The sequence below is a fragment of the Babylonia areolata genome, chromosome 24, assembly GCF_041734735.1.
Source record: "Babylonia areolata isolate BAREFJ2019XMU chromosome 24, ASM4173473v1, whole genome shotgun sequence".
NCBI lineage: Eukaryota > Metazoa > Mollusca > Gastropoda > Neogastropoda > Buccinidae > Babylonia > Babylonia areolata.
In genome coordinates, this window is record NC_134899.1 from 16902114 (window position 1) to 16927288 (window position 25175).

Below are 25175 nucleotides of genomic sequence, written 5' to 3' on the forward strand. Positions count from 1 at the left end.
CGTTCATCTTTATGATACTGTTTTTTAAATGTGTATGATTGACTGAGAACCTTCCTCACCCTCTATCCCCAATTCTGGTCTGTAGTGCGGTGTGTGTTGTGTGTGTGTGTTTCTTTCATCTTGTTCATTTTTTTCTATGCATTTTACTAACACCATCAGTGCTAGTTCCTGTATGCCATGTGTGTGTGTGTGTGTGTGTGTGTGTGTTTTGTTTTGATTTTTTTTCCCTGTGTTATGTATCTCTACTAACACCATGCTTTCATGTTATTAAATATTGTGTAGTGTAGACCTTATTCAGGGCGGGTACTGGATGTAAAAAAAACACACCAGTGCTTATCTATTATCATCGAAATAAAGAATTTGTCTTTTCTTGTCTTGTCTTGTCATTCAAAGTGCTTTAATTTGCTTGGGAAAAAGTTAAACTGCTTTCAATTACTGTCTATGATTATGCAGTTTAACTGCACCATGTAACTACGATTTTGATATGGTATTATATTCATTTGGAGTCAACATCTGACAATCAAGCCAACGGTAGTTGAAAAGCTTCACTGGGTAATGGCATTAACGTAATTACGGATAACATGACTGCTGGCTAAACTTCATGGACACGAATATGTATAATATTACATATGCAAAGACTCGCCAGGCGTGAACACGAAAGCTAAAAATGCATTTCTTAGCAGGTTTTTCTCAGAGTTCTCTCGATTTTGATCTTGACAATTTTGATAATTATACTGTTTTCTGACATTGCAGAAAGATTGTTGCGAAGTATAATACTGAGGAGAACTGTTTGCGTTATAGTTGTTTGATATAAGAGGGGAGGTGGGGGGGGCGGGGAAGTGTGTGTGTGTGGGGGGGGGGAGCCGGGGGCGAGGGGGGACGAAGAGTACATAGAGGAGCTAGGAAATGAAGGAAAATAAAAACACGGAGAAACAGAAAAAAAATACAAAGATTAACAAAATAAATGATGAATAAATAAATAGTTTACCCGGCTTTCAATTGTTAAAAGTATTTCCTCGCACGAACACGAAGGCGCGCGCACATACACTGAACACACACGCACACAAACAGGTATACACAAATGCACGGGCATGCATGCTTGCACGCTTGTGCGTACACACACACACACACACACACACACACACACACACACACACACACACACACACACACACACACAATCATGCTAAATCCCTCCCGCACCCACCCACTTTTTTTTTTTCATCTATTTCCCTTCGCGGAAGACTGCTGATGCTGCTACTATATATACTACTACTTACAGCGCTGAATCTGGTGCAGAGACAAATCAAAGCGCTTTCGCACCAGTCATTCACTGACACAAATGCATGACTTTAAAACTGAATAAAAATTAAAAAAAATTTAAAAAAACTGAAGACAAGGAAGAGACAGGGAAGGGAGGCTATTTTGGGAAGAGGTGGGGTTTAGGGCCAGACTTGAAAGAGCTGGTGTGGAGACCTGACGAAGCGAAAGAGCTATTTTGCTATTTTTTATTCCTATTACAAGGCCCAGAGACAGAAAGAACGGCGGCCAACAGTCGAGTGTTTGAATCTGGGTATGTGTAAACAGAGTGGATCCGAAGCCGATTGTAGACGGAGAACGAGATGGAGTGTAGAGGTGAAGGCAGCCACAAAGATAGGAAGGAGTATAGATTTGTGAATACATTTATAATATAGAGTGCTGATCTTGTATTGTATTCTGTGTGAGACAGGGAGCCACTGGATATGTTGCAAAAGAGGAGTGATGTGCTCAGATCTTTTCTTTCTGTGGACGAGTCGGGCAGCAGAGTTTTGTTTTGGCAAACCAGACAATAGAGAGTTACAGTAGTCAAGGCGAAAGAGAATGAGAGAAACGACAAGTCTAGGTGTTGCGTCAGTGGACAGATATTTCCGGATGGAACTGATGCGCCGCAATAGACAGTAACATGACTGACATGTCTGCAAGATAAATTTTGCACGGCATGGGCAGTGTGTTGTCAAGGACAACACCGAGGTTCCTGACTGAACTGGAAAGAGTGATGGATGTACTGTCAAGTTTGATTGTGTCAGTTGTGATGGAAGAGTTTTTGTTTAGTTCATATGATCATTGCTTCAGTTTTGTCCGCGTTCATTTGTAACTTATTTAGAGTCATCCAGTTTTGTATGTCCAGGAAGCAACTGGATGTTTCATGCAAGAGCGACGACAATTTTTCAGGGGTATCATTCTTCTGGAGTTAGAGTGTCATCAGCATAAGAATGATGACTGACATTATGGCGGTTGATAATTTCAGCGAGAGGAGCAGTGTACAGTGTGAAGAGCACTGGGCCTAAAATAGATCCATGTGGGACTACTACTACTACTACTACTACCACCACCACCACCACCACATGCGTTTTAGACAAAATAAGGCTACAGTCACTGTCAAAAATACTGAAAAGTTTGCTGCATGTGATTTTGATCGCGAAAAAAAGGGTATTTGATATTCGTTTAGTTACCAATGATTAAGAGTTTGTAAACATTGTAGAGTTTTGTTTGTAGTTTTTTTGTTTATTGTTTTGGTTTTTTTGGGGGGTGGGGGGTAAGCATATGGTTCACACAATGTGACAAAGATTTCGGTCGGTGAACATCACGCCACACAATGTTCGTGCAAAACATACCCTAGGTTAATTTTCGAAAGTTATCGGAAAGAGATGATAATAATATACACAGATATGTATACCCCCGCCTCCGCTCTCTCTCTCTCTCTCTCTCTCTCTCTCTCTCTCTCTCTCTCGATATATATATCTCCCCTTGTCTCTACCCCCCCTCCTTCTCTCGTGTGGGTCGCCGGTGGCCTTCACAAATAAAATAAGCGACAGTGTCAGTCTCTCTCTCTCGACCTTTCTCATTCTGTCATATAGGGCGCGCGCGGACACACACACACACACACACACACACACACACACACACACACACACACACACACACTCTTACCATCCCAACCCCAACAATAATATACCAGCTCATCAGTACAGGAATAGCGTGATGATCATAATCGACCGATCGACTATTCAAGTGACTACACACATTAATTGTTTACTCTCCCGTCCCGTACGTAGCTCTGATTTCAAAAGTTTACCTGGATATCCAATTAATTCACACCACTCCAATCTGCTGATAATGCACTTAACCTGTTGGGGCGCAGTCTCCTCGGTCGTCCCACAAATATGGATTGGTATCCAGGCATCGGACCATGTCCATTTCATCCAGGAAACAATACGAAAGTAATGGCAAGAGAGAGTGAGAGAGAAGAGAAGAGAGAGAGTAAGAGAGACAGACAGACAGACATGATAGCTCAGTACTCGATTTAACTGAACGCACAAAGTCATATAGTTACCATTGTCATAAAGCGGAGGAAACGTAAAACAATGTGCAGCAAACATAAGCAGTAAACCTTGGTAAACAATACATAGAATATCAGCAAGCAAAAGCACAGCCCTGCACATACATTGCAGTGCAACTGATAATTATTCAGTATTGAATGCACGTTTCAAGTTGTCGTAATGTGTTACAGTGTACTTGGGAAAGCCATGCTTCAAGACTGATGGTACAAAAGGGTCTATAACTGACCCTCGTGGGGAGTCCATTTCTTGTGTTATTTTGTTTGTGTAGGTATGTATGTTATCAATTTGAAGAGGAAAGGGGAGGGAGTGCATTCGTCTGACTGTGTGTTCGTGGGTGCTTTTCATAACTGCGCAGATGACAATGAATGTTTTAGTTCACTATGATGTTGAAGTGACTGTACATTTTTCGCACGGGAGAGTTGTTAAAGTATTTTTTACCTGTGATTATTATTTTGATGCAAAATGTTTTCTTTTTTCACTATTTTACTCATGTTATTTGCCTTGAGCATTACAGTATCTTAATGAAAGGCGCAATGGAAATGATTTAGTAGTAGTACTATCATTAGTAATAATATTATTACCTTCACAATGCCGTTCCGCCAAGCGCTAGGCGCATCAAGCCAAGTGACTGGAGCACTGGACTTTCAATTTCAGAGGCCAGGGTTCGTTCCCCGGTTTCGGCGCCTCATGGAGGGTGAAGAGCGAAGATTTTGTTTTATCCTGATCTACCATGTCACTTGATGACCAGAACTTTTTGTGCCCGTTTCCCTTCCGTGTGTAAAACGCATGCAGGAAAAGAAGACGAACTATGCACGTTAAAGATCACCAGACCCATGTAGAAACAGGGTAATATTACTCTCCATGACGCTCCCGATAAAAATCTTTTAAAAAAAGTCTCCCGCAAACACCGGCAAATTGTACCACTTACAATAACCCGAACTCCTTGAAGGGCAGAGAACAAAACTGGGCCGCTGGCTGGCCGGAAAAAGATTGTATTGATTCTTTCTGACCAATCATCTATCTGCTCGTGACTTCACTGTACGCTGTTTGAGTGAGTTGAGCACGTGAGTCTCGTTCGTAAGTTCGAAGTGCAGGCAAGCGTGAGATGGCGGGGAGAGATAACGGGGAAGTGTGTGTATGTGTTTGTGTGTGTGTGTGTAATATGATTGCCTGTTCACTCCTGTGGACGATAGGAACTGCCAATAGTGCTGTTGTATCTTTTCTATTCGTATTATTTGGAGGGAAATTAATAATCATCTTGACAAAGCATCCCTGTCACAAAGTGTACACCCAATGACAAAACTGGTCTTCATACTGGATAGAGTGATTCTTCCAACCGCAGAAAACGCGCGCGCACCTACACTGCACACACACACACACACACACACACACACACACAAAGCACGCACGCAAGCACGCACAGAGTGGATGCAGTCTATGCCCTTTATTTAGAAAAAAAATCCGTTTTATGAACCGGATTCTGTACGTCAAGCCAGACAAGCTCACTGTGTGATGCAGAATATGCAAAAATAAAGTCAATGTTGACTGTATCCACATATACATGTGCACACGTGGGGCACTAATTACTAATATCATGTGAAGCTCTAATTCATTACAATAGCTTTTGCGGCAAAATGAAACACTGAAAAGTCTAACCAGATGCTATTTTAACCCGTGTTCTTTTCAATCAAAGTATGGTAACTGAGAGTAAAATAATAAATCTCACCCACTGGATTGACCATGGAATTATTGCATCAAACATTTGAAAAGGCAACAGAAAATTATTTACTGCTCAAAATCATTTATTAAAAAAACACAAAACAAAAAAAACACGGTAAGTCAATAGACTTTGTTCCTCTTTCTGATTTTCTATCATCAACCGGAAAAAAAAATGTTTGAAAAAAAAACCGAACACAGTGGTAAAAGACAGTGAATCTTCAGAAAGAATTCTTCCATTGAAAACACTCAACACTGTATCAAAACAATAAAAACGCATCAACATTTCATTTCCAAACGAGCCTTGATAAATCCTACTTAAATTGGTGCAAAAATCTACATTCACACAGAGAAATCTGTTGTGATAAAAAGAAATACAAATACAAAATACAAATACATTCTACCAAATACTGAAAATTTGCGAGGTTCAAACTGGAAAAAAAAAGTTGGGGATATCAAACACATGTGTTTCAAAATGAACATAATTCATAGAACACTTGCGACCAGTCTATATCTGAAACAAGTGAAGATAATATTTGTTGATTTTAGCGCTGTTTTCTTCAACCTTGTATTTCTGGGAGGGAGGGCGGATGGAGTGGGATCAGGCGGTGAGGGGGCGGTAAGGAACACGGAGCGGAGCGGGAAGGAGGTGGCGGGCTAAAGAACGTATTTCATGTCCTTGTATTCCTCTGCCATTTTGTTGAAATTTTTTTTGGTAAGAGTGCTATTTCTATGGGGAGCACAAAGATTCAATTAACCATTTTCTGTTGGAATGTCACCACATAATATGGCTTTGGTCAGGTTTGGAAAATACGTTAAAATGTCCCATTTTCATACAATAGAATAAGATAAGAATGTCATCTTATGTAGAACAGGTATTGGAGTATTGTCAGATGAAACATTTGATTTCAGGACGCTGCTTGGGAAAGTATACCCTATATATCTGTATCTGCAAAGTTTTATGTAGTCCCTTTTTGTGGAGCACAGCGCTGAAACCAACAACTGTTATCAGTTTTCAGATGGGTGTTGTATCGTCACGATCGTTGACTGTGTGGGTATTTATTAAGAAATGTAAAGCTCTTGAATAAAAAAAAAAGTTCAGGAAAGTATCAGGAATGCATGTGGATCCATGCTCTTTTTTGTGTATATTTGTTTTTGACTCACTTGTGTAAACAAAGTGAGTATGTTATAACCCAGTGTTCGGTTGTCTGTGTGTGTGTGTGTGTGTGTGTGTGTGTGTGGTAAACTTTAACATTGCCATTTTCTCTGGGAATACTTTGTCTGCCAGTACCAAATAATTATTTGGCTTAAACATAGCAGGAAAAAAATCTTCACAGTCATACCAATAACAGGTTGTAAGTCTCCCGAATTTAACCGTATTTCCGAATCATAAACAGTTTATTTCGGTGAGGTCCGGAAAAACCGCTGTTACCCTTTGCAGCTTCCTTGTTCTATTCCGATACGCCATGACCTCGTTTTTCTTGTTCGTAACTAAAAGCAAAGAAATACACATTCTGGACAGACATCCGTATTATGTTTCTACATTAATGCTTCTCTCTCTCTCTCTCTCTCTCTCTCTCTCTCTCTCTCTCTCTCTCTCTCTCTCTCTCTCTCTCTCTCTCAAATGATTTCGGTACAAAACTCCTAGATTTAGGAGCACTTTTTGATCTAGTTTTCCTCAATGGCAACTGCACTGGTTACGACAATGGTCGATTTACATTCATTTCTAGCGCAGGAAATAGTGTAATAGACTATTTTGTTATATCACGTACGATTGCTCACTTGCCACAGAAAATGAGCATAGGAGAGAGGATAGACTCTCAGCATATGCCAATCACTTGTCAGCTGAGGTGCACAAAAAGCACTCAGTCGATTCCAATAAGGAACAAGCCTATTGTTATAGAAAAGCTTGTGTGGGATCCTACAAAATTAGACATGTTCAAAAACGAACTAGACAGCCTGCTGGATAATTTGCTATTGGCAACAAGGTTGATTGAGACCGATATGCATGAAGCTGTGAATAGGCTTACATCAATATTAGTGCAAGCTTCCTCATGCATGGAGAGGAAAATAACGGTATCAAATCATGCTCGCAAACAAAAATGGTATGACAAAGAATGCCGAGAAAGTAAAGCAATCACAAAACGTTCACTCAGACAATATAGAAATAGTGGTTTAAATGAAAAGATGGATGACTACCTCTTAAAGCGACAAGAATAAAAACACTTGTTAAAATCAAAATCCGCCATGTATAAAAGTCATATGAAAAATAAGATTATTGATAGTATCGATGACCCAAAAACATTTTGGGCTACCATTAAGTCAATATCATCAAGGAAAATTATTAATGGAAACATCTCAAAGGAAGAATGGATAAAGTACTTTGCTACAGTATTTGATGCCATAAACATTATGGATCAAAAGAAAGTAATTATCCATGATGGATGTGATCATGATGATGAATTCAATTTGCAGTTAAACGGTGATATTCTAATTGATGAAGTCTTTGATGCTATCAACCATTTAAAACATAATAAAGCTGGTGGCCCTGATACTTTAATTCCTGAGGTATTTATCTACTCTGCAAGTACTGTAGCACCATTTTTGGTACGTTTATTTAACCAAGCCTTTAGCACTGGGCAATACCCAGAGTCTTGGTCAGAAGCAATTATTCAACCAGTTTACAAGAAAGGTAAAACAGATGACCCAAATAACTATCGTGGGATTTCCCTTTTAAATGTATGTAGTAAGCTGTACAGTTATATACTTAATAAGCGTCTAGTCACTTGGATCGAGGAGAATGAAAGTATAGGAGAAGAGCAAGCGGGTTTTAGGAAGGATCACTCTACAATAGATCACATCTTTACACTCTTTGCAGTCATTCAGAAATACTTAGCACAAAATAAAAAACTTTATGTTGCCTTCATCGACTTCAAGAAAGCATTCGACTTTGTATCATACAGTAAACTCTGGCCTATACTTTTGAAACATGGCTTAAGTGGGAGAATATTTTACGCAATTCAAAGCATGTACCAAACGGTAAAATTCCGAGTCAGAAGTGGGGACGGGTCGGGACTGTCAGATTTTTTTTTTTGCCAAAAAGGACTCAAACAAGGGGAAATAACTAGCCCATTACTCTTCTCCTTATTTATTAGCGAACTAGCCACTGACATTGTTAGTAATGGAAAACATGGAGCTCAGCTTTACCCAGATTTTTACGAATTGTTTATATTGCTATTTGCTGACGACGTAGCTTTGATATCATTCACTCCAGTTGGATTACAGCATCAGCTGACTTTGCTAGCAAAGAATGCAGATTCCCTTAATCTCACAGTAAATTTGGAAAAATCGAATATTGTTATTTTTAGGAAGGGTGGGTACATTGCTAGTCGAGAAAGATGGTTTTACAAAGGTACGGAGATAAAAATTGTTAATGCTTACAATTACCTAGGAATTTTGCTCAGCACTCGGCTTTCATTCTTTCTCTCTTAACAAACATATAACTAAAGCAAAAGCTGGAATTCTTGATATATTTAGAACCATGTGGAGTCTTGGTGATGTAACTCCATCGCTTGTCTTCAAATTATTTGATACACAAATTAAACCCATGCTTTTATACGGGTCAGAGGTTTGGGGCTTGCTAAACGACTCACGCATTGAAAAGGCACATTTATTTGCTTTAAAAAAACTTCTTAATGTATCTCCAAAAACGCCAAACGACATGGTATATGGTGAAACGGGCAGGAAACCACTATGGATAGATGCAAAAGTAAATGCAATTCGATATTGGCTACGTCTTACCAGAATGGAAAATAGTAGACTTCCTAGGAAATCATACAACATGCTTCTTAATATTCATGACAATGGAAAAGATTGCTGGGTCACGGATGTCCAGAGACATTTAACAATTTATGGTTTTGGGTTTGTTTGGCTTAATCAAGGGGTACAAGAGATTAACTGGTTTTTACGAGAATATGAAGAACGTATATCTGATTGCTGGTTTCAAGGGTGGAATGAAAGAATCAAGGAACGTGAAAGATATTCTGTGTACAGATTGTTCAAAACTGAATTATCTTTAGAACCTTACTTCGAAAGTATCAAAAATATAAAACTTCGAGACACATTCATTCGATTCAGGCTTGGCATATCTGACATAAAAACACATAAATTACGCTTTTCTTCTGACTATGGGGTAGATTTATCGTGTCCCTTGTGTAAATGCCGATTGGAAGATGAAACGCATTTTCTGTCGATGTGCACAGCAACCGATTTAAGACAGAAATATTTTACAAAAGAAAACGTGAAGAAACTTAAAATACATCCCATGGCGTTTTTGTGTGATGTGCAACATTCAAACAGCTTAGCAAAATTTATTTACCATAGCTTAAGACTGCGAAGGGACTCAGCGTAAATGATCTCACATACAAAGCTTCATTTCGAAAACCAATTCTTAGCATGCAAAATGCCATTCGATTTATTTTACCACTGTTTAATTGATATCGTTGGTGGAAATGTATGTTAATCGATTGTGAAGATAGTTAAATTGACAAATGTTATTTGAATATTCTCTCTCTCTCTCTCTCTCTCTCTCTCTCTCTCTCTCTCTCTCTCTGTGACTACGTAATCGGGTCGATGGCCTCGGGTTACTTAGATATCAACCTCAGCAGTAGTCTACGATGATTGTGCGTATACATACCGTTAGATATTGTTTTGTATTCCTTATTAAAAGCATTAGAATGTTGTGAAAAGTGTAGGAGGGAGGGAACGTTCGAAGGGGTGGGAGAGGGGGGGGGAGCGTGTTTTCCACTTGGTGATATGAGCATGTTGCTTAAGTCATTAAACCATTTGAATCTCTCTCTCTCTCTCTCTCTCTCTCTCTCTCTCTCTCTTTTCTCGCGAAGCTGTGTATAATTATAATAATGAATAGAGAACACATTTTAACAAACTAATTATTTATTTGTTAAAGTGTTTTTGTTTGTTTTTTTCGCGAAGCATATAATTATAATAACGAATAGAGAACACATTTCAACAATATAATTTTTGATTTTTGTAAGTGTTGTTTTTTTTTTGTTTGTTTGTTTGTTTGCTTGTTTTTCTTTAAGTGTGTATAAGAATTGAGTCTTGAAGGCCTTGCCTTTCTTGTTTTTTTGTTTCTTTTTTTTTTTTTTTTTTTTTAGTGTGAGCAGCGAATGGTCGCGTGACATAATTATGCTAATCTTGGCATTCATGTGACAAATATGAGGGTTATATTTATACATATATCATAGTATTTACATCGCATATAATTATCACAAGCGCCTTTCCAATTGACAAAGTGTTAAAATTCATTGCGGTGCTCTGGTTGAGTTGTCTTTTGTACAAGTAGAATTATACCATTTTCTTCTTTTGATTCTTCTGATCGTTTATTTTCCCATTTACCCTGTTTGTTTGCTTTTGTTATTTTTGTCAAGATACGTACTCGCGTGCTTTGATATCTTTAAATTTAGAAGAATTAAAAGGTCAACGAGATGGTGGGGAGGGGAGGGCCGGGATGGGGGTGTCTTGAAATTATGCACAAAAGCAGATTCTGAATGTGAAGACAGAAGAAGAACAAGAGCAAGAACAGGAAGAACAAAAACAAAGAGACAAAAGAGCTAACCAGGAGGAGGTGGAGAGAGAGGCTGGAAGAAGAAGAACAACAAAAACAGAAAGAAGAACAGGAAGAAGAAGAACAAGAACAAGAACATAAACCACTGCCACCAACACCAACAAAAAAACAACAACAATTGCAAGAAAATTAGAACTGTGATGTAGTTGCTGTTGGCGACGACGACGTCGATGACAGCGCTAAGGCCTTTCAGGGTGCAGCTGAAGCTCGCTGGCCTGCTTGCTGGCACCGACGTAAAGAACGATGAAGCAGACGACGGTGCTCGCCAGACTGAGGACGGTCAGCATCACGAAGATGGCTTTGTCCAGCGTCTCAGCCACCATCCGACCCTGCACGGCCTTCACCTTGGGCTGAATGAATGAAAGAATGAATGAATCGTGTATTAAACACGTGTTCTCCGAGTGGGGAGATCACAGTGTTTATTAGTTCGGGGAGGTAGGTGTGTGGGGGTGGGAATGGGAGTCAGAAAAAGTAGGATAGACAGATGAGGTGAGAGACAGACAGACAAACAGACAGAGACACAGAGAGAAATTCTGCTAGATTTGTCAGGACTTGTTAACAAACCAGATGTTCGTTTTCTCAGTATAATTAAAATCAAACCAAATCATGTGATTCTAGAACGCAAATTGTTGCCCCAGCCATCGTATGGCTGTACACTCGCCAGTTCTGTAATCAAAACCAGTGGAAGAGTTCTGACCAAAGTAATGTTAAATGGTCAGTTAAAGTAATTCTGAAAAGACCTGTTACAAGAAGAAGAGAAAAATACATAACAGACAGATAAAATTTTGCTACTACTCGGACATATTGTTACTGACAAACTAAAGCAAAACTAACCAGCTAACAAACGAACTTGACTGTTAAATACACAACGCCTGCGTGATACACGTTTAGCGTGTTGCATAAATGACCATGAACAGTCGTAAGCCAAAGCTTGCGTATCATTAATGCCTGAAATATTATGCTCATGGCCCTTAGGGGTTTATGGTAAGTATTGGGCGATCTGTGAGAGCACATGCCATATACAGACATCATTCTTCCCACAAACACAGGTAGGCCTTCCAGTTTGGAATGTTTTGCTTTACACGCACAAAGTTTCAGTCTCTGTTTTAAACTCACTGTTATGTCTTGATGTGTGTGTGTGTGTGTGTGTGTGTGTGTGTGTGTGTGTGTGTGTGTGTGTGTGTGTGTGTGTGTGTGTGTGTGTGTGTACACTGGCGCCAGTATACACGCGGAGTTTTTTCCCCATGGTATGTTAATGTTTTACACATACCTTGGATAGGCTTTCAAGGCCTGATCAGTCCGTTGAGTTTATGCAATGATCGGGCATCTGCTTTTTATGACTTATTTTGATTTATCTACATTGATGTTTGTTTTTGCAGGGGATGTGATTCAGCGTATGTGGACCAGTCAGTACGCTTTGACACCTCCTTGAAAGTGAAACTGAATTTTCCTGATCCTGTACGGCATCGTTCAGAATTACCAAACTGTTTCACGTAAAGGTCACTTCTCATTTGCTGATAACGATAGTAATGAGAATACTAAATAACTTCTACTTTTTTGCATACAGTTTGGCTTTTGTTTCTTTTGTTCTTGGCATAAAAATAGGAAAAATTCAATTCTTTCCAGTCATCTTGTTTAAAACAATATTTCACCTCTGGGATGGGCACAAAAAAATTAAAAAGAAAGCCAGATTATATGCAAACTGAATTTACTGTTATATTTATATATTTTTTATTCTCTAAACTTGGCGCTTTGATCTGATATTCTGACACAACAACAAGAGCAGTCATTTTTATCATTTTTTGTTGAAACAGGAACTTCTTTTGCTAAGCATGGGAGTTATATTTATTTTGCATGTCTTTGCTGCAGATAGTAAAAAAGGGAAATTAATCTGTAATTAATGCTAGGGTGCTTAATTTGCTTTAAACTGATCTTTCTCATCTTAAACATTACATTTTGAAATTATACTCAATACATAAACAGCTTGTGTGTTTTACTCTTAGTGTACAGGGCTTTCACTATGTTCATTCGCCCAAGTAGTCTTTTTCGGAAAATACTAAAATCAATACGACGAGTGGACTTTATAGATCTATTGGCTGAGCCCTGAAGGTCATGGGCAAAAATCAATTGCGTACACATATTTATACATATTCAAAGCGCGTGCTCATATTCTACGCGAACGACGCCATTTTGTTTGAAGTTGTTGACCTGCCCGTTCAATCCTATATTCAATCGACAATACACGATAACATGTGATGAAATTCACAGTTAAAAATAATAAACCATGAGAGTTAATATCCTTGAATTGATGAAACGCAAAAATTTCCAGTCTTGACTTTTCTCAAAATGAAGTCCTTTTCATTTCATATGACGTTTAGAAGTACTTGTACTTGGCTCTACATGTTATTAGTTTAACAAAATACTCAATTTTCATATCAACTTTAAAACTATAAAACTAGAATGAACATAAAAGAGAAATTGAATCGACCGTGTCAACCGGGTGTAGCTAAACTTGTAGACATCTATCTAGATCCAGAGAAAACGGCTAAATGTTGCAGTGTGATTGCGGCGATAACCACGTCTCCTTTACCGCGGACTTAAAAAGAATTTTTAATTGCCCTTACAGATTTTTTGAATGCCCAAAATACACCAGAATAATATGATTTAAACAGCGTTTTCACTGCGAATATCGCATCGATTTATCGCCCTTTAAAAAAAGCATCTTTATATGTTATATTTTTTAACTTTAGTTTAGGAGCCACGACAGTGTAATGGATAAGACAGTTTTTTTCTCATCCGAACACGCGGGGTTCGAATCTGCCGTTACGACTTCTTTTTTTTTTTTTAACCCGAAGCTTTAAAATAACAAACACAGAACACATTTTAACGATTAGATTTTTTTTTTAAAGTGTATCACAAGTGAGTCTTGAAGGCCTTGCCTCTCTTGTTTTTTGTTTGTTTGTTTGTTTGTTTGTTTTAATGTATCCTTCACCTTCACGTGGAGTGATGGCCTTGAAGTAACGCGTCCGCCTAGGAAGCGAGAGAATCTGAGCGCGCTGGTTCGTATCACGGCTCAGCCGCCGATATTTTCCCCCCCTCCACTAGACCTTGAGAAGTGGTCTGGACGCTAGTCATTCGGATGAGACGATATACCGAGGTCCTGTGTGCAGCATGCAATTAGCGCACGTAAAAGAACCCACGACTACAAAGGGGTTGTTCCTGGCAAAATTCTGTAGAAACATCCACTTCGGTAGAAAAAAATAAAATAAAACTTCACGCAGGAAAAAAAAAAATTTTTTAAAGAAAAAAAAAAAGATGGCGCTGTAGTATAGCGACGCGGTCTCCCTGGGGAGAGCAGCCCGAATTTCACACAGAGACATCTGTTGTGATAAAAAGAAATACACATACAAATACCTTGGACTTGGAGGTCAAGGGCGGATCAAATGCCCGCGCCGGACCGCCGTCAGGGGCAACGGCGTTAAGGGGATGGTGACGTTTCTTGGGACTTTTCTCAAATATCTGCAACGACACGACTTGGTTTGCGGCAGCCGCGTTCCTTTCTCTGCCTTTGGACGTTCCGTTCTCGTTGCTGCTTTCTTCCTCTTCTACAAGGTCTTCGGGAGGGATGGGGGTCATGCAGAGGAGGCTTCGGAGAGTGGGGGTGACTGCAGCCAGGCAACCGGTAACGGGGGACGAGGTGGGTCGGTGGTGGAGGCGGAGGATGAAGACGGAAAAGATGACATTGGCTGAGGCAACAGAGAGGAGGACGATCAGGTAGACTGTCACGACCGACACCTGGTGAACATAATGAGTATAGGTGTAGAATGACTCTGAGACCAAATAACTGAGCGGCCGAGGAGATGCAGTAAGCAGGCTTCTCAAGATCTGATTTGCTGTGTGCTGAAAGGGCACAATTATCTGCCAAGAGAAAATTTCTCACAATGATCTCAAGTGAATGCATGCTGGGTTTTAGACGTTGCAGGTCAAACGAGCAGTCAGTTCAGTAAGTGGTGGTAATTCACACATGCGTCAAAAATAAGGGCAGTAGCGACAGCATCGTTGCAAACAGGAGAGTGAAGAGTGTGAGCGCTAGAACACATCATTGCAAAACACCATTTGTGACAGAGAACGGGTGTGACAGACATCAAATCTCGACAACTCTGGCCATCACGTCATTGTGACAGGACCGTAGGATGTTGTCAAACTTAGATGGGCAAACAAGTCTGGAAACAGTGAGGCCACAGACAATATCAAAAGTCTTTGCCATATCGATAAAGAAAACACAGAGAGTATTACTTTGTTCACAGCACTTCTCCTGAATTTGTTGTCCGGGATTATCATGCACCCACGCACACAGAACAGACGCAGACACACACAGAGAGAGAGAGAGAGAGAGAGAGAGAGAGAGAGAGAGAGAGAGCTCCTGCACCTACCTGCATTGACGTTGTGGGCATGGCCTCGGTGATCAACGTCAAGTAGACGGCAAAGGCCAGAAGGACCGTGATGGAGAGACCCATTTTCTCTCCCGCGTCGCTAGGCAACGCGAAGGTCAAGGACGAGGTCAGTGACAGAAGGAGAATGGGCAGGATGATGTTGAGCACATAGTAGCTCCGACGGCGCTGTAGCTGAAGCTGTTGTTTTACACAGTATCTATATTGTTAAATGACTTAGATGAATTCCACAGGACAACGAGGTTTCATATGTAGTTTATGTCATAACACACACACACACACACACACACACACACACACACACACACACACACACACACAAAATCATTCAGGGACGTTGGGATAATGGTACTATACTGCAGTTATGGAAAAATTCCATAATTATTCCAATTCTGAAAGCAGGAAAACCCCAGAGTGATTAAAAAAAAAAGCTATCGACCCATTGCAGTAATGTCCCATATTTTAAAGTTATTAGAAAAAAAGTTTTTAAATACATTGCTGCGCTACTGTGAAAAAAATTAAATCATACCTGTAAACCAAGCAGGATTTAGTAAAAAGAAGATCTACGATAGAGCATTTTGATCAAATTATCTACTCAAGTTCAGCAACAAATTGCTCGTAGAAAAAGTGTTCGAGCAACATTCTTTGATGTTAAAAAGGCATCTGACCAAGTGTGGCACAAACAGTAATTGTTAAAATTGAAAAATATAGGCCTAAGTGGACACATGTACAACTATATCAAGTTTTTCTCTCTTTTTTTATCAAACAGAACTATGCAAGCTAGAATAGGAACAGCATATTCAACGCCCAGAACTCTAGACATGGGAATTCCACAAGGATCAATCATAGCACACATCCTATTTAATATCTTTATACAGGATATTCCTAAAGCAATATTAAAAAAATGTTACTTTGGTACAAAATGCTGATGATATTTGCATGTGGATGAACGTAACCCTGAAGAAATCAACGCCACAAAGAACACAAGATTACAAAAGGAGATCATATCACAGAAACCAGCTTTTGATATAAACTATAATGATACGAAAAAGGATGAAAATATTAACATTGCGAAAGTAAATGCAAACACCCGTCTTTATGAAAATTATCAAAGCCATCTTCAGGTGTTTTCAGATGGTTCAGTGCTTGAAAATACAAAAACTGGAGCAGCCTTTGTAATTCCTACACTTATAATTGAAAGGTCATTTTATCTTGGAAGTAAACTATCTATATTTACAGTTGAACTCGTTGCTATAATGCTAGCTTTGGAATATCTGATAAATCAGTGTTGCACGCACTGGAATCATTTTATACAAAAGCTCGACCAGATGTTATTTTTGAAATAAATTATTTATTACACATTTTATCAGCCAAAGAATCTTGCTGGGTACCCTCTCATACTGGTATAAAAGGAAATAAAATGGACGACAGAGCAGCGAAAAAGGGTGCACAAAGAACAGAGAATACTTTTGAAATATTTATTCAGCAGTCAGTTTCAGAATGTTGCGGACTGTTAGGGTCTTCAATATGGAGCAGATGTCAAGATAGTACTAATGACAGGAGCTCATATCCAAAGGAAAAAGATGTTTACAACTGAAATTACACAACAAAAAATGATGGATTTCCCTTCATACTATTATAGACTGGTCACCTGTCTGGTGTTGCGTATAAGACTAAATGCTTTCAAGACAAAGTTTAGCATAAACATAAATTGTGTATGTGGTGAACAGATCACACGAAACCATATATTGTTTCAATGTCAAAGGATTATTAGGTTACTTCCAAAGTCATGCAAAGTCAGATACCTTTCCAAACAAAACATGAAAGGAATGATGTCCAACCAATTACTGTTGTTCGAAATTGCTGAATCCCTGTTACATAGTCCAGTAGGAGTGTTTCTTTGACGCAAACCTCCGATGTCTTATTCTGTTAGTTTTTTCGTTTATGTTGCTAATTGCTATTTCATAGATTTTTACAAATTGTTGCTTCTGTTGTTCGAGTTTATCATCACTATGCATATCCCCCTTTTAAGCACCATCCCCACGTCGTAGTAGTAGTTGTTGTTGTTGTCATTGTTGTTGTTGTTATTGTTGTTGTTCCTGTAATAGTCATGGAAGTGGTTGTGGTTGAGGTAATTGTGGTGGTGGTAGTAGCAGTAGTAGTAGTAGTAGTAGTCATCGTCATTGTCGTCGTCGTCTTTGTAGTACTAGTAGTAGTTGTTGCTGTTGTCACACATGCTAGCATTCACACAGAATTGTCTCTGGAACTTACTAATCATCAATCATCAACGTAGCATCATTTAACTCTAAATATAATATAATATATATATATATATATATATATATATATATTAATGAAATATTTGAAAAAAGGAACAAAGGCGGCTGAAAACCCGACCAAAATCACTCTGGGTGGATTCGCGTCAACTTGAAGACTACAGGTATATATCTGTCTATCTATCTAGATAGATAGATAGATAGATAGATAGATAGATAGGTAGATAGATAGGTACCTTAAACCTCTGTGTGTATATATATATATATATATATATATATATATAGAGAGAGAGAGAGAGAGAGAGAGAGAGAGAGAGAGAGAGAGAGAGAGAGATTAGATACCTTAAACCTGATCTTCGTCTGAGAATAGTCATCGTCTTCATTGATGTTTTCGGCAGCCGTGGAGATCAGTTCCCACAGTCCGTTCTGAGAGAACCGGGACAGGATGACTGGTTCCACTCTGTCAATGTACACACGTATCTCCCTCTTGTCAGAGACGGCCGTCTGGAATTCTATGTTGCACACCTTTTTGGGATGGACATAAAGCAGAAAAAACAACATTGTGTGTATGTTTTTGGGGGGTGGGGGTAGGGGGGATTATGTGTGTGTGTGTGTGTGCGTGTGTGTCAAAGTCAGTCAAAATTAGATTTAATTATGGAATATTGAATAAGCAACAACTCAAGAATATTTTTTTCATTTTTGCTAACAGGAAGTATTTTGCTCGAGAGACGTTTTCCTAATTATGTTATCATTATGGACATTCCAAGACAGATCTTTGTCAATAAACATACCTAGAATTCTATGTGACTGCATCTTCAATTCTACTGATGCCAAGGAATATTGGTTCAAGTTTGTGTTTCGTCCTCTGTGTGTGTGTGTGTGTGTGTGTGTGTGTGTGTGTGTGTGTGTGTGTGTGTGGTTGACAGCATGTGTATGGTGTGAGTGTTTCTGGGAATAGAAGGTTTGGTCTAGACGTCTGTGAGACTACCAACTTAAACATGTGTGTGTTTGTGTGTTTCCACCACCACCACCACCACCACGCTCCCACAAAGATCATACTGACATGAATATCATTCAAATGATTGCCAGTACAATGTATCTGGGTCTACCTGTGTATCAAAGGGGTAGTAGGTGATGTCGATGTCACAGGCGGTTTCAAAAACACCGGACGGGCTCCAGATTACCACCCCATCATCATCTAGCCGTAACTGAAACGAGACAGAGAGAGAAGGGGGTGGGGGACGGAGAAGAGAGACAAGGACAGAGTGAAAGAAAAGAGGAGAGAGTTGAGGGGCAAAGAGAGAGAGAGAAGGGGGGCGGGGGGTGGGGGGGGCGGAGAAGAGAGACAAGGACAGAGTGAAAGAAAAGAGGAGAGAGTTGAGGGGCAAAGAGAGAGAGAGAAGGGGGGCGGGGGGTGGGGGGGCGGAGAAGAGAGACAAGGACAGAGTGAAAGAAAAGAGGAGAGAGTTGAGGGGCAAAGAGAGAGAGAGAGAGAGAGAGAGAGAGAAGGGGGAGGAGACAGACATAGAGACAGAGAGAGAAGGGGTTGAGTAATGAAAAAAAAAAGGTTGCTCTGAGAGCTTGTTTTGAGGAAACTTACAGAATACTCAATGAATGATTCGCGGAACAAACCAGTAGTAGGCTACCATGGTACATCAGTTTGATAATATGAAATATAATGGTTAAAAAAAAAAAAGAAGAAAAAAAAGATTGATTGCCTTGAAACAAGCGGCCAGAGAATAAATGACACAAAGAGAGACAGAGATACACAGAGAGAGAGAGACAGACAGAGAGACACACAGAGAGAGACACACAGAGAGAGAGACACAGAGAGAGATCTTCAGTGTGTCAAGAACTCTGCTTTCTTTGTAGTAATCGTTTCACATGGACACACGATTATAAGTGTGTGTGGAGAAACCACCAGTGAATCTGCGGCAGAACAACGCTGCATGGGCGATGTCAAGGCCGGCTTTCATTTCCACTGGATGGGTGGTGTCCTGCCTGGAAACTTGATAGACGTACAGTTGAGAACAGCATCCGAATGACTAACTCCCAGACACCACTCAAGGTCCAGAGGAGGGAGAAGGGGAAAACAAAACAAAACAACCCCCCACCCCTTCTCCCTAAAAAAAAAAAAATATATATATATATATATATATATATATATATATATATATATATATATATATATATATAAAGAAAGAAAGAAAGAAAGAAAAGACTTTGAACTCGTGATTACTCGCTTCCAAGTCTGGCGCATTCTCACCACACCCCGCCCCGTGTTTCATAAAGATCGAACTATATTTTTCTTCTGACAGGACAAGACAAAAAAAGACAAGACAAAGCAAATTCTTTATTTTCGATGGTGATATAAGCAAAGGAGAGATCAGCATAATCAATGAGGCATAAACTGCCTTGGTAGGGGTTGACATGTGCAAAAGCACGTAACAATCCTCGCCAAGCGAGGGCGCTAGTCTGGCACCAGACATGGCAGAGCTGTCATGGAATGTCTGTGTTTAAAATCCATGATGCACGAACCACCTCAGTAGTGGCTGACATGTGCAAAAGCTCATAATCATTCTCGCCGAGCGAAATCGCTAACCTGGTAGTACATATGGCAGCGCTATCACGGAATGTCTGTTGTGAACACAGCAACATATACCCATGGCATCCAGGAAGCAATACAGGCAATAGATACACCCATGTACACAGATAATAAACTGCCATAGACTTTATACTATACCATACAACAGGTATCCCATTAAGGGACAACAGAACTCGCATCGACCGAACGATACGAGCGCTGAAGTAAGCGACCGAAGCCCAGATATTTTGGACACGAACTATCAGCACACATAGATAGCACGCACACTCACACCATGATTCTGAGATGGCGCCCTCTCATAAGGTAGAAGCAAGGAACATGCTTATTAACAGCAAGTTCTCGTCTTCAAGACGGTGCATTAAAGCCAATTAAAGTGTGTGCCGTGTAACACTAGTGGTCAACAGGTTCCTTCTTCCGCGTCGCTCATTGCATACTGTGTCCTCTGTGACGGACATCGGGAACGAAGTACTGGACAATGATAAGCCTCATGCTGTTTGGGCGTGGGTCGCTGAACGCGGCTGAGACACGTTGATTGAGTGAGATGGACACGTATTGCGGAGTCGTTTGCGCAACAAGATGCCTACCAAGGTAGATCCGGCTGAGAGCTACATTTAGGCGCTCATCATCGGTTTCCTGTTTCATTTATTCAGGCTTCAGTCACACACACACACACACACACACACACACACACACACACACACACACACACACACACACACACACACACACGCACACACACACATTTGTTATAACAATGATAACAGCAAGAACAAGTAGTAGTAGAAGTAGTGGTAGCAGCTGCAGCAGCAGCAGCAGTAGTAGTAGTAGCAGTAGCAGCGGCAGCAGCAGTATCAACAGAAGTCCTTTTTAAAGAGATATATCATTCATTATTTTTCCTCATTGTAAACGTTATCATCATGTCATCATCATCATCATCACCATCATCATCATCATCATCATCATCATCATCATCACCACCACCACCATCATCATGTCATCATCATCATGATCACCTGCAGGTTGTCATAGCCCAGCTGTTTCTGGGATGTGACTGTGTTGCTGACTACGAGGTCCGGCAGCCATAGTTGCTTCTGACGTATGAGGAGGCTGGTGATGTTCTGGAAGTCTTCAACATACCACGACAGGTGCCAGTCATACCTGATCGAAATGACAGAACAGGAAAGAAAAGGAAATTGATATAAAATGGAATTCGTCAAAAATCATAACACAATGTGGGTAGACGTTGAACTGAAGAACGCACTTAAAGGAAAATGGATTGAAAAAAGCAATATAAAGCAAAACGTAATGGAACAAAAAAAAACACCGATAAATGAAATGAAATAAATTGAAACGAATTTGAATGACACGAAACAAAATGGAACAAGACAGGCAAGGCCTTCAAGACTCACTTGTGATGTATATTTTGAAAATAAATAAATATGCAATTTAAATAAAACGAAATTTTAAGAAATTGAAAATCATTTCAACGTGTTCTGTGTTTGGTAAAATAAAACTTCGGGTCGAAAAAAAAAGCTTGTTTTTCTTTTAATTATGAACAAGAAAAAAAAAGAGGTCATGCCGTCTTCAAACCCAACCATTTCCTGAACTCCGGATCCTCAACGAAATAAACCGTTCATGATCTGGAAATACAGTATAATCCGGAAGACTTACAACCTCTTAATGGTATGACTGTGAAGATATTTTTTCCCCACTATTTTCAATCCAAATTTGGTATTGGCAAAGTATTTCCAGAGAAAACAACAGTGTTAAAGTTAACCACACACACACACACACACACACACACACACACACACACACACACACACACACACACACACACACACACACACACACGCACGCACGCACACACACACAACCGATGAACAGATCATTACATAGAGTCACATTGCCTCAAGTGAGCCAATGAAAATGACTTGAAGCGAAATCAAATAAAAAGAAACGAAAAGAATCAAAATATTTCTGCTTTTATCTCCCCTGATTTCCTTTCCCGCTCGAAATATTCCTTTGTCAGTTAAAAAAAGGATGGCAGAAAGAAAGAAAGAAAAGGCAAGAAAACAGAAAACAACAACAACAACAAAAACCCAGAGAGGCGGCTGCACTTACCATTCAATCTCCAGTATAGTGTTGATCTTTAACGTCTGGCCTTTCTCGTTTACCTGCGCAAGTTAAACATCCCTAGTTCGTCCTTCTGTTTCATGGATCATGTCTTCTTAACAAGAAATGACGAAAGACGACAGCAAAGACAGTGGTGTGTGTGTGTGTGTGTGTGTGTGTGTGTGTGTGTGTGTGTGTGTGTGTGTGTGTCTGTGTGTCTGTGTGTCTGTGTGTGTGTCTGCGTCTGTGTGTGTGTGTGTGTCTGTATGTGTGTGTGTGTGTGTGTGTGTGTGTGTGTGTGTGTGTGTGTGTGTGTGTGTGTGTGTGTGTGTGTGTGTGAAAGAGTGTGTGTGTGTGTGTGCGGGGGGGGCCGGGGGGGGGGGGGGGTTGGGAGTGTGTGTGTGTGTGTGTGTGTGTGTGTGTGTGCGTGTGTGTGTGTGTGTGCTTGCGTACACAACGTGTGCATGTGCTGTGTGTGTGTGCGTGCGTGCGTGTGTGTGTGTGTGTGTGTGTGTGTGTGTGATGAGTTAGGACAAATTCAGTCACATTCAGACAACACATGTACATCTAGAAACCACCAGAATCAAACAACCAGTAACGAAATGGACATATGGGAGTACGTGCAAATGATTCTCACATTTCTATTTATTGTGAAAAATCCCTTCTTTAAACGACCATGATAGATACTGATGACCTTTCTTGCAGTTGAGAAAAAAGTGATAAAGTGCAAATTGTGTACTGAATAATGCACAGTGTATTGTCACATTATTGTGTTCTATAGCATTTAGTCGAAGACGAAATAAACACATACTGGCGATTTGTCCAAAGTGATGTATAGACAAATACACTGCACACACATTTTTCCCGTCTGGAAAAGACTTTAAAGTAATGACCAACCAACACACACAGAGTCAGACAGACAGACAGACAGAAATTCAGAACACGAATCATTTACTGATTATGCCGCTGCCCCGTGACAGGTGACAGAAAGGGAAGGGATGGGGGAGTGAGAAGAGCGGAGGGGGTGGGGACGGGGGAGAGAGGTTACATGGTAAAGCCATCCCAATTACTGCAAAGCGCTGTCGCCATTGTCAGTGTTCGAGTCAAAGCGAAACAGAATGTTTTATTATTCATGCCATTGGTTACAGTGCTATGATATGTTATTTATGCATGATCACAATGGAAGACACGACTGAGCTACTTAATATGGGGCTATATTGTGCACACTTCCATTTTCCGTATGTATGGGCAATGCAAGATGTGAGTAATATTGACAATTTTCAAAGGATCTGCCTGGACAGACCAGAAGAAGATTTTCGCCAGTGTTGGTATGAATCTGTTGTGGAAGAAGGTGATTACTATTCATATCATCAGGAAATTATAAGAGCTTGTTACATGGGTCAGCTAGAGAATTACGAGCATCGTCGTGTTCTGTGTGTGATGAAGTTAAATCGCCTTCCAATTGATGGAATCCGTCGTTTTGGTAAACGTTTATCAGAACAGAATCATTCAGTAATGTAATTTGAATAGCATTAGTATCTTGTACATTTTTTTTTTGTCAGCCCCAGATATGCAACACTTCATAAAAAAAATATATACCCCTTTATCATCGCCGTCTCCCATCATCTTTTAAATTTATGTTGTGTACAAACCTGCGTGGGAAGTTAGCCTTCAAGATGAATGTTTGAAACTCTAATGTATGCAATTACTAAAATCATTGTCATTATTATTGTTATTGTTGCTGTTGTTGCTATCACACACACATACACGCGCGCGCGCGCACACACACACACACACACACACACACACACACACACACACACACACACACACGTAAACGAACAAGCAAACAAACAAACAAATATGCACACCTCCAGTATAGACAGCAGATACAGTGTCATGTAGACGTCCGTGGCCGTAGAGTAGTCATTAACGGGTCGGATGTCCACAGAGTAGTTTTGAAACAGGGCGTTGAAGAGTTCTTGATAGTCGTCCTTGTCGGCCCCCTGCCCCGTCGCTACCGTTCCCATCACAGCCACGGTCACCATCAGAGCCGCAAGCCACATCACAAAGGAGCGGGAAGAGGAGGAGGAGGAGGAAGTTTGGGAAGAAGAAGCCATGGTTGGCGAGTAGTTCGCAGCTTTGACAGCAAAAAATATCAGATTATGAGCATAAGGAAGAGACGGAAGAAGATGAGGAGGAAGTTTGGGAAGAAGAAGCCATGGTTGTCGAGTAGTTCGCAGCTTTGACAGCAAAAAATATCAGATTATGAGCATAAGGAAGAGACGGAAGAAGATGAGGAGGAAGTTTGGGAAGAAGAAGCCATGGTTGTAGAGTAGTTCGAAGCTTTCTGACAACAACAACAAAATCCGAGTCTGGACATGAGGAAGGGAAGGAAGAGGAGGAAGAGCTGGAAGAGGAGGAGGCAGATATTGGGGGGAGGGGAGGAGGATGAAGTTATGGAGGAAGAAGCCATGGTTGTGGTGGAGAACGTCAGAGTGGTTCGCAGGTTATAATGGAAAAAAAAAGAAAAAGAAAAAAGCACACATTGGAGTCTGAAGATTAGGATGAGAAGTAAGAGGATGGTGGAGACCTGGGGGGCAGAAGGCCGATGGTGGGCAGAAAGGGAGGAGAAAGTTTGGAAAAAGAAGAAGCCAAGGTTTTGGCTGAGAGAATTACTGTGGGTTGCAGTTTTCTGGGGGGGAAAAAGACCCACGCAACTTTCTGAAAATAAACGCCGGAGTCTGGGAATGAGGAGGAGAATGAAGAGGATGAGATAGAAGAGGTGTATGGTCGGAGGTGGTGAGAATGAGGATGTTTTGGAAGGAGAAGAATAAGGCGTGGTTGCGGCTGGGAACTATGGTGTAGGTCGCAGCTTTTCGGGAAAAAAACGTCAGTGTCTGAGATTTAGGATGAGAAGGAAAAGGAGGAGGGGAAGAGAAAAAGGAGGAAGTTCTAGAAGAAGAAGACATGATAGTGGCTGAG

General features: G+C 40.3%; 1 protein-coding gene across 1 annotated transcript; it reads right to left on the bottom strand.

Moving 5' to 3' along the window:
* Nucleotides 1–10755: 10755 nt before the first annotated feature.
* LOC143298569 (neuronal acetylcholine receptor subunit alpha-2-like) lies at nt 10756–24310 on the bottom strand. The gene is made up of 7 exons (XM_076611448.1): nt 24062–24310; nt 22200–22252; nt 21089–21233; nt 17813–17995; nt 15177–15374; nt 14158–14538; nt 10756–11093 (listed from the first exon to the last, which is right to left on the bottom strand). The coding sequence occupies exons 1-7, from the start codon at nt 24308–24310 to the stop codon at nt 10923–10925; spliced, it is 1380 nt and encodes a 459-aa protein (XP_076467563.1). The 3' UTR covers nt 10756–10922.
* Nucleotides 24311–25175: the final 865 nt, after the last annotated feature.